The 9,820-nt window shown below is 39.8% G+C and overlaps 1 protein-coding gene across 3 annotated transcripts in view; it reads right to left on the bottom strand.

Moving 5' to 3' along the window:
* Positions 1–5,478: 5,478 nt before the first annotated feature.
* dus2 (dihydrouridine synthase 2) overlaps positions 5,479–9,820 on the bottom strand; it is a 120,915-nt gene continuing 116,573 nt past the window's right edge. For 2 of the 3 annotated variants that reach the window (XM_043707033.2, XM_087995920.1), the window contains one exon: positions 5,479–8,208. In XM_043707033.2, the coding sequence (XP_043562968.2) occupies positions 7,980–8,208 (229 nt within the window). In that variant the 3' untranslated portion in view covers positions 5,479–7,979. The remainder of the gene's footprint in view (positions 8,209–9,820) is intronic. The other variant, XM_087995919.1, reaches the window with a different exon arrangement.

Below are 9,820 nucleotides of genomic sequence, written 5' to 3'. Positions count from 1 at the left end.
GAGGCTTCCATCGCTGAAAGACATCTGAGAACTTTTTGGAGATTCATGAAAATCTGACTGCTTTTTTTTTGCCATTTTCTGGGTACTATTGCACAGGCTACCAGTTTATTGAATTCAATCGTACAGCTTGCAATTTTGGAATTTGAGCTCATAACCTTTACTTTGCTAGTCTACCACATTAGCATACTCCTATCATCACAGAATTCCTACAGTGTGGAAACAGACCCTTCGGCCCAACAAGTCCATACCGATCCTCCAAAGAGTAACCCACCCAGACCCGATCACCTACCCTATTACTGTACATTTACCCCGACTAATGCACCTAACATACACATCTCTGAATACTACAGGCAGTTTAGCTCGGTCAATTCACCTAGCCTGCACATCTTTGGATTGTGGGAGGAAACCCATGCAAACACGGGGAGAACATGCAAACAGTTGCCAGAGGCTGGAATCGAACCTGGGTCCCTGATGCTGTGAGGTAGCAGAGCTAACCTCTGAGCCAACGTGCCGCCCATATCTTTTAAAAAAGCACTTTCTAAAGTCTGTCCTCTGTTACTGCTTTCCATCTTGAGTCACGATAACTGAGATATCGAAAACAAAGTTCAAAGTTAAAAGCTACAAGTTAATCTTTGGTGCATTTGAACAAGGAACATCAGTATGTCGCCTAGCCCTTCAAATATGCTCGAACACTTAACAAGATCACAGCTGATCTAATTGTAACCTGGATTTCACATTCCACCTACCCAATAACTTATCACCAACTTGCTTACCAACAATTTATCCATCCAACCTGAAAAATATTCAAAGGCTCTGCTTCTGGAAGAGAGTTCCAAACACTGAATCTCTGAAAGAGAAGGAAAACGCTCCTCTCCATTTTAAATGGGCAACTCTTTACTTTTAAACAGTGACCACTTGGTCCAGATTCTCCCCTAACAAGAAATATCCTTTCCACATTATTCTGTTAAGACCCCTTGGGAATTTGTATGTTTCAAATAAGTCACTCCTTATTCTTTCAAACTCCTCCTACACTATCCAACCTTTCCTCATAAGACAGTCTGTCCAAACCAGATATGAGTCTGGTAAACCTTTTCTAAGTTGTTTCCAATGCATTTAAATCCTTCCTTAAATCAGGTGACCAGTACTGAACCTCTGGATGGAATCCCACCACTGCCTTGGATAACTTCCTGACTTTGGATTTAATTCCCCTCTCAATAAATGATAAAATTCTATTAGTTTTCTTAATTATTTTCTGGACCTGTATATAAGCCTTTTGTGATTCACCCACCAGGACACCCAGTTTTCTCTCCACCTCAGAGCTCTCTAATCTCTATTTAGATAATTTTTTTTAAAGAGCCTTTCTGCCATTTTCCCACATTATACTCCATTTGCCACATCTTTGCTCACTCACTTAATCTATCAATATCTTTACATAACCTCCTTACCTACCTGTTTTTATGTTGTTTTCAAATTTGGCAACCATACCATCTATTCCTTCATCTAAGTCTTTTTTTATTCATTCACAGGATGAGGGCATCACTGGCTAGGCCCAGCATTTATTGTCCATCCCTAATTGCCCAAAGAGTAGTTAAGAGTCAACCACATTTACTATAGGTCTGGAGTCACATATAGGCCTAAGGGAGTTTAGTGAACCAGATGGGTTTTTCTGACAATGGACAAGTGATTCATGGTCACCATTAGACTCATTAATTCCAGAATTTTCTTGAATTTAAATTCCACCATGTGTCGTGGCAGGATTCAAACCCAGGTCCTCAGAACACTGGCTAGGGTCACTGGATTAACAGTCCAGTGATAATACCACTCACTCACAGCCTCCCCAATTTATCTAAATTGTAAACAATTGAAGTCCAACATTGGTTTCAGTGGCTCACCATTTGTTATACGTGGCTGACCTGAAAAAGATCCATTTACATCTACTTTCTGATTTCTGTTAGCCAGGAAGTCTTCTATCCATGTTAATATGCCACTAGACGCACCATGAGCCTTTGTGTTCTGCAATGACCTTTGGTGTGACACTTTATGTACTTAGATTTCCAGAAGGCATTACGTCTTTCCACTGATTCCCCTTGATCCACAGCACGTTACTTTCTCAAAGTACGCCAACAGATTGGTTAAACATGTTTTCTCTTTTACAAAATCATTTTCATTCTGCCCAATTATCATAAACTTACTTAAATGCTCTACTATAACTTCTTTAATAATTGTTTCTGACATTTTCCCTATGATAAATGTTAAGCTTAACTGGCCTGCAGTTTCCCACTTTTTCTCTCCCTCTTTTGAATAAAGGAGTTACATTTGCTGCCTTCCAATGTAATGGAACTGTCCCCAAATCATGGCATCTTTAGAAAAATAAAACCAAGACCTCCACATTAGCCATTTCTTCTAATACCTTAAAACTAACTCTATCAGGATCTGCTCACATCTCAGCCCTCGGCTTCAAGAATTTTCTCAGTAATACTTCCCTGGTGATTTTCAATCATTTTATTGAGTTGCTTCCTCCATTCCATTTCCTGATTCATAGCTACTAATGGAACACTATGTAGCCTCTGGAATGAATACGTTCAATTCATCTACCATGTCCTTAATTCCTACCATCAATTCTCCAGACGTCTTTACTGGATGTCCAGTGCTTACTTTGTGAAGTCTTTTCTGTTTATAGCATCTCTTTTTTGTTTCTTCATTATTTCTCGCTAGCTTTCTCTCAGATTCTAACTCTTCCCTCATTCATTTCTGGTCATTCTTTGCTTTTCAAAAAATATTTTATCCAACCTTCTGACTTGCCACCTACGTTTACATAATTATATGCTTTTGCTTCAAGCTTGGTACTATCTTTAACATTTCTTGGTGACCACAAAAATTGCATCCAAACCTTGGAATTTTGCTCTCTTGCAGGAATGTGTTAGCTCCACGTAAATTAACTGAAGAATGTCAGTGTCCTTCATGATATTAATCTCTTAAACTGGGAGAGATTTTCCTTCCATTCAAAAAGATGAACCTAAATTAAAATGTTCCATTAAGTTGGAAACTATAGTGACTGCAACAAAGTAGATTGCTGGAATGCACTATGGAAAGCCAACAAAGAAATCTGAATGATTTGGAAAGCTCAGACCAGACAAATTATAGCATTTGGCCAACTAAAGGACTGTAAAATACTTGCATTTTTCTCAGGTAGTGTTAGTAGGTGAGCTAATGGAGCACTGGCTTCTTACAACCTTAGGCAATAGTGCTGTAAGTTGCAATGAACTCTGGAAATGACATCAAAAAGGAGTTAGGAGTTGGATGACTGTCAACTCGAGATGCTCTTTGAACTCTGCAAACCCCGCACAGTTTGCATGGCATTTTCTCCTACCGAAAAAAGTGAAGGGAAATGTGGCAGGAGGGGGAAGATAATTAGACAGGAGGGCTTTAGGAAGATTCCTACTGCTTTCCTGTCACTACAGAAAGTGAATTCTAGACAGGAAAGCCCAAGTTCAACTTTTCCACCCTGCGACTGTTTGACGACCTGCAGTGGTCAATTCACGACCGCATAGAGGCCTTATCCTGTCTCCACGGCAATTACTTCAACTCCACGCAGGACACAAGAGTTGCAGAGTTTACATTGCTCTTGATAAAGATGCATTGGAGACATTACCTGGGGATAACATTATGCCAGAAACCCTGGAAAATGGCTTAAAGATTGCTCATGGAAATTTGTTCCCCAGAGCATCATATAACTTGAGGCGAGTTCTAAAGTGGGTTTGACTATAAATTTAAAGTAAACAAGCAAAGTATTCTACTGTCTTAGCTATAATGCATAGCAAGAATTGAATCTGGTACCAACTCATACTTTGTGTTAAATTTAATTTGACCATTCTAACAGCCCGTCTATCCTATTTATAACCCTTCCAAGTTGTATGCCACCTGCAAATTTCAAAATTATACCATGCATTACCAATTCAAGTCACTCAGACAAGTTAGTCTGTATCAGTGCCAGTCAAACTGGATAGATGGAGGGGTCGGCGCAGGGAGATAATCTGGACGTGAATCCGCCTAGCAAATCCAAAACAATTATATGAAAGAATGAGGAACTAACATTGTGACAATCTCATGCAATATGGGACATCCCCACAATGCGAGTGAATTAAATCAGGTGGTTGTCTTTATACTAATTCAAGGGGAAAATCACTATACACTTTCCCCCAGCCTGTGAAACAGCCAATTTTCACAACATTCCATATTCTGTCCCTTCATCCATGCTATTACTGACCATTTTGCCCCATGGGCTTCAATTTTGTTAACAAATCAGCCATGTAATATAGTTTTATTAGCATCATGCAAAGTTGAAGTATTTTGCAGTGGAAATTATAAGAAGAGTTTTAAGCCCTTAATTGGCCACAGGAGAATGCTAAACTCCGAAGATTTAAATTATCCAACAAAAACAAAATCTGAGAATCCACTCGGGACTATAAAAATGTAGCCAAGTGACCTCAAAGGTTGCTAACCAAGGGTAAGGGTGAAAGTGCATCAGAAAGGAAAAGCAATCTACTTTCACCTTTCCGCGAGGACATATTTTGCCTCAAGTTTTGCTAAGTCTTCTCTACTAAAATAGGGGTGTATTCTGGACTTCAATATGCAAAATATTCCGACATTTACTGAGCAACACAACAGAACGTCAAGAATAATTTCCTCAGAGGAAACAAAATCTGCACGTATTCAATGTGTGCTCTTATCCACACATTTGTTGTGTGCAGTTTCAATATTTTTGCAATAACATTGCGGAAATTTGAAAGCATTGAATTCTGAACTGCTTATATATGAATTATTCTTTCATCTCTATGTGTCTCTCACTTCATGGCTCAATGCACCTTTCATTATAAGGCAACTCCATCCGTGGATCTGAAGTACAGGATGAATTTATGGGCGTGTACCACAGATAACATTGAATACTGCAGCTCAATCACAAACCTGGTTTAATTTCCAAGATTTTATTATGACTTACAGCATATAATATACATTTACAATATATTTGGAGCCAACTAAGCAGATTCTTATAAATTAATGGCAAGTCCAGTTGCACAGGTATGCAAATTAATTCAACTCTGCACTTGATTACTTGTTCATTCAATTATAAATGCCATCCAATAGGTGAGGATAACAATAACATGGAACAAAAATAAAGGACATTTGGGGTCAGGAGTTTCTCCACCACCCCAACACCACTTCAGCACGTGACTATCCAAGATATCAAAGATGTTACAGTACTTTTGAATCCCACACAGTTTGCATGGCATTTTCTCCTACCGAAAAAAGTGAAGGGAAATGTGGCAGGAGGGGAAGATAATTAGAAAGGAGGGCTTCAGGAAGATTCCTGTTGCTTTCCTGTCACTACAGGAAGTAAATTCTGGACAGGAAAGCCCAAGTTCAACTTTTCCACCCTGCGACTGTTTGACGACCTGCAGTGGTCAATTCACAACCTTATCCTGTCTCCACGGCAATTACTTCAACTCCACGCAGGACGCAAGAGTTGGCCTAGCTTCCAGGTTAATCAATGGGGGCAAGCTGCCACTTTGGAACAGGGAAGGATATCCCCTGAATTACATTAACTTGCGCAAGACTGAAGGACTGGATCGAGGTCAGAGGGATGTCTGGTCAAAGCCAACTCAATTCTGAATATTCTAGGGACAAGTTTTTCAATTATGCATATTTTCAATGGCTTCCCCCCCTGTGCCAGTTCTTGGGACAATGCCAATATCCTGCCTTACATGGAAGTCAAACTTACTTCACAGAAGTTAATATGATTTTATCTATCATAAATAATTAATATTTGACTGTCAATAAAGAATTCAAGTTTTTATCCAACAGTTTACTTGGGTGCTGAAACCTTGAAAAAATGCATAATGTTCTTTCTGTAATTATTTTAAGTCAAAATATTTCAATTAAAACTACAAAATAACTGTTGGACTCATGCCAGAAAACCCTTCAACACAGTCATTTCTAGAAGTCATGAGTGGGCCTCCATCGCTGACATATCATGTTAAAATCTGCTGTCATTAAAATGCCTAAAAAGTAATTTGAATGAAAAACTGAAAAAGACTGGAGGTGTTAAAAAAATCAGCTCAATGAGAAATTTGACAGAAAATGTCCTGCGGCAGGCCCAAGGTAGTTCACTGTTTTCAGACTGGGGGAGGCGATGGTGAACGATGATCCTGGGAAAGGTGTGGACTGAAGCTATGAGAGAGGGTGAGCAGAGGAACCCAGGCTGACAGCAGCCTCCTGTAATTTTGTGGGAACCCATCAACACGACTAAATATGTAATCAGGGCCTTATGTATGTCATAACACCCAGATATGCATCTTATGAAGGGTTTCCCATCAGAAACAAACAGGCTTCTTCAGTCACCCAGTAGCATGCTCCAGTGAAAATGAAAGCAGGTTGATCAAGGTTAGTGACTTATCGAAGTTGACGCAACACATGTTGAAGCTATGTAACCACAGTGAATGGATTAGAATTGACGATCTATAAACTTAATGTTGGCAGAAAGTCATATCCTTCAGTCACCAACATTATTAGGAATAGGAAACACTTAGCACAGTTTCAACACCAAGGCACTCCAGTATTTTCAGTTACAGAATTGTCCAGAGATGCAAGATCAAATTCCATGCACCCATGGTCACAGTGGCGACTTCATGTTCACAGACTATTGAATCAGGGATCCAGTGTTCCAGTGGCCATACTGTGATCCCCGTCTGGCAGTTTCCCCAATAGGAGTACAAGTTTGCAGAATTCACTTTCAAAATTTCACTTTTGAATTACCTTCAAAAGAATGAAGGAAAAGAGGATCATGGGAGGTGGAAGATAGTGTGGTGAAGCCCCTCAACTTTCTATAGGTAAGGTGAGAATTCTTTCTCAATGTAAACAGAAGAACAGCCTTGCTGTCATTTCACGTGCAAGCCATATTAGAAAATAACAGTGTAAGGCACAGGAGCAACACAAAGTTCTAGTCTGTACACAGATTCATAACTGGATCATATACAGAAAATAAATGTTTTGGAGAAAGAACTCTCAGACAATATGGACTTAATGGTGCAATGAAATTCCTATAGTTACCTACAAAACACTGGAATTCCAACACAGCAGCACATTTTAGGCTGTAATCAAACTATAGCGAGAATTCAAATAATAAAGGAACTAGCATAAAGGAATTCTCATCAGAGGCAGGAAATATAAGTCGTCATGGAAAATCAATGCCTTAGGAATGATGGGTGCAGCTCTATAAATTACAACGAGGCTGTAGTGAGTGAACAACTGAAGAAAGAAAAGAGACCGAGGGAAGTGGAGAGAAAAATCAGGAATTGAAAAGTAACAATGTGATGGAGAAGGCAAACTAAACAAAAGGAATTAACAGAAGTGGTGACACTGTAGGTCCAGGAACTGACTATCAGTCATTTCTTAATATCCATAAAAACACAGGAGGGAGAATGTTCATCTACAAACTTTTTTGGGCATGCTCATACATTATTTATACGGAAAGTCACCGAAATAAAACAGAGGAGTGGGGAAGGTATTGACATTTCTGTTACGACAGCTAAGAGTAAGATTATATGTTTCACAAAAATTTCCAGGTCGTAAGTGAAGGCACAGAACGGCCTGTGTAGAAACAAAGCCACATCTAAAGGGTATTAGATTGCATGACTTGGTGGGGTAAATGGGTTGAAAACTATGCAGCAATTTGTATAAGGCAGAAACCAATAGGGAAAGAAAACAAACACGAGATTTCTCTCTGCAGTTTCTCCAGCACATCTAGGCACTGCCTTCCTCCCAAGGCATGTGGTCACCATATTAAAACAGTATGCAATATCTATGGAGCTGACGGAATTTTGGCCATAAGAAAAACAAAGATGGAGTAGGAGCTGGATAAAAGTCTTTATAAATAACCTCCCGAATTGTACACGCCACCTCATACAACTCCATATATTGCATCACAGCACGATCTCCTTCGTTTTATTTTCATCTGTGATGGACTGTTTTCTTTTATTTGTGTTCAGAGATGGGAGACCGGTAGTTTCTGTGCCATTGGCGATTTCCTCATCCCTTTTTCGCTTACACTTCAATGGATTTTCTCCATCACACAATCTTCCCTCAGAGAGTCCGAGAGATCGCAGACACACTATAGCTGAGGATTGTTCCACTACCTTCTTTGTCTTATCCCTGAGAAAGGAAAAGAAAAACGAGGCTCATTTTATAAATATACGAATTAGGAGCTGGAGTAGGCCATTTTAACTTAATAGCCTCCTCCATCATTTATCAAGATCATGCTGGTTTGATTGTGGCCTCAAATCATGCATTGCCTCTACTAACAAACTCTCTCAAAGGGAGCAAGTTTCAGATCATTATCATTCACTTATGTGTGAAAAAGGTCTTCCTCACATCCCCCTTCACCTTTTGCTGAAAGCCTTAAAATCTGCATCCTTTTCTCCTTGTATTATCAGTGAACAAAAATAGTTTTTCCTAGTCTACCTTATCTAATCCTGTCACAATCTTATACTCACTTTCTCCTCGATAACCTTACACCCCCCTTTCAAATCTTCCCTCAATCCCTTGTGCTCCAAGGAGAACAACTCCAGCTTCTCCAACCAAATCCTGTAACTAAAATCCCTCATTCCTGGAAGTACTTTGGTAAATCTCCTCTGCAACTTCTCAAAGACCCTCACACCCTCCCAAAGATGTGGTGATCAGGCTGAGAGAAAACACTCAATTTGAAGCCTCAACGGAGTCAAAGAACTATACAGCATGGAAACAGACCCTTCGGTCCAACTCGTCCATGCCAACCTGATGTCTTAAATTAATCTGTTCCCATTTGCCAGCATTTGACCCATATCCCTCCAAATCCTTCCTATTCATATAACTATCCACTGCCTTTTAAATGTTGTAATTGTACCCAGGATCCACCACTTTCTCTGGCAGCTTGTTCCATACATGCACCACCTTCTGCATGGAAGTTGCCCCTTAGGTTCCTTTTAAATCTTTCCCCTCTCACCTTAAAACTATGCCATCTATTTTTGGAATCTGCTACCCCAGGGAAAAGATCTTGTCTATTTATCCTATCCATGCCCCTCATGATTCTATGAGGTCACCCCTCAGCCTCCGACGCTCCAGGGAAAATACTCCCAGCCTATTCAGCCTCTCCCAATAGCTCAAAACCTCCAACCCTGGCAACATTCTTGTTAATCTTTTCTGAGCTAAGTTTCACAATATCCTTCCTATAGAGGAAAACCAGAACTGCACGAGGTTCAGGACAACTCAACAAAAACTGAAAGAACCGCAAATGCTGAAAATCAGAAACAAAAACAGAAATTGCTGGAAAAGCTCAGCTGAGGAAGGGTCACCAGAACCGAAACGTTAACTCTGCTTTCTCTCCATAGATGCTGCCAGATCTGCTGAGCTTTTCCAGCAATTTCTGTTTTTGTTTCTGATTTTCAGCATTTGCGGTTCTTTCAGTTTTTGTTCAGCGAAATTATCCTGAACAAAAACAGAAATTGCTGGAAAAGCTCAGCTGAGGAAGGGTCACCAGAACCGAAACGTTAACTCTGCTTTCTCTCCATAGATGCTGCCAGATCTGCTGAGCTTTTCCAGCAATTTCTGTTTTTGTTCAGGATAATTTCGCTTCCTTTGTATTCAATGCCTTTACATACATAGTGCAAGTTTTCATATACTTTGCTAACAACTCTCTCAATATGTCCTGCCACCTTTAAAAGCCTATGCACACCTAAATTCTTCCGTTCCTGCACACTCTTTAGATATTTGTCACAAAATCTACATG

The sequence above is a fragment of the Chiloscyllium plagiosum genome, unplaced genomic scaffold (genome assembly GCF_037043375.1).
Source record: "Chiloscyllium plagiosum isolate Xiang-an unplaced genomic scaffold, Cpla_swu_hap1 HiC_scaffold_17, whole genome shotgun sequence".
NCBI lineage: Eukaryota > Metazoa > Chordata > Chondrichthyes > Orectolobiformes > Hemiscylliidae > Chiloscyllium > Chiloscyllium plagiosum.
The sequence above is the reverse complement of the archived record's forward strand: the minus strand, read 5'-3'. Positions and strand labels throughout refer to the sequence as shown.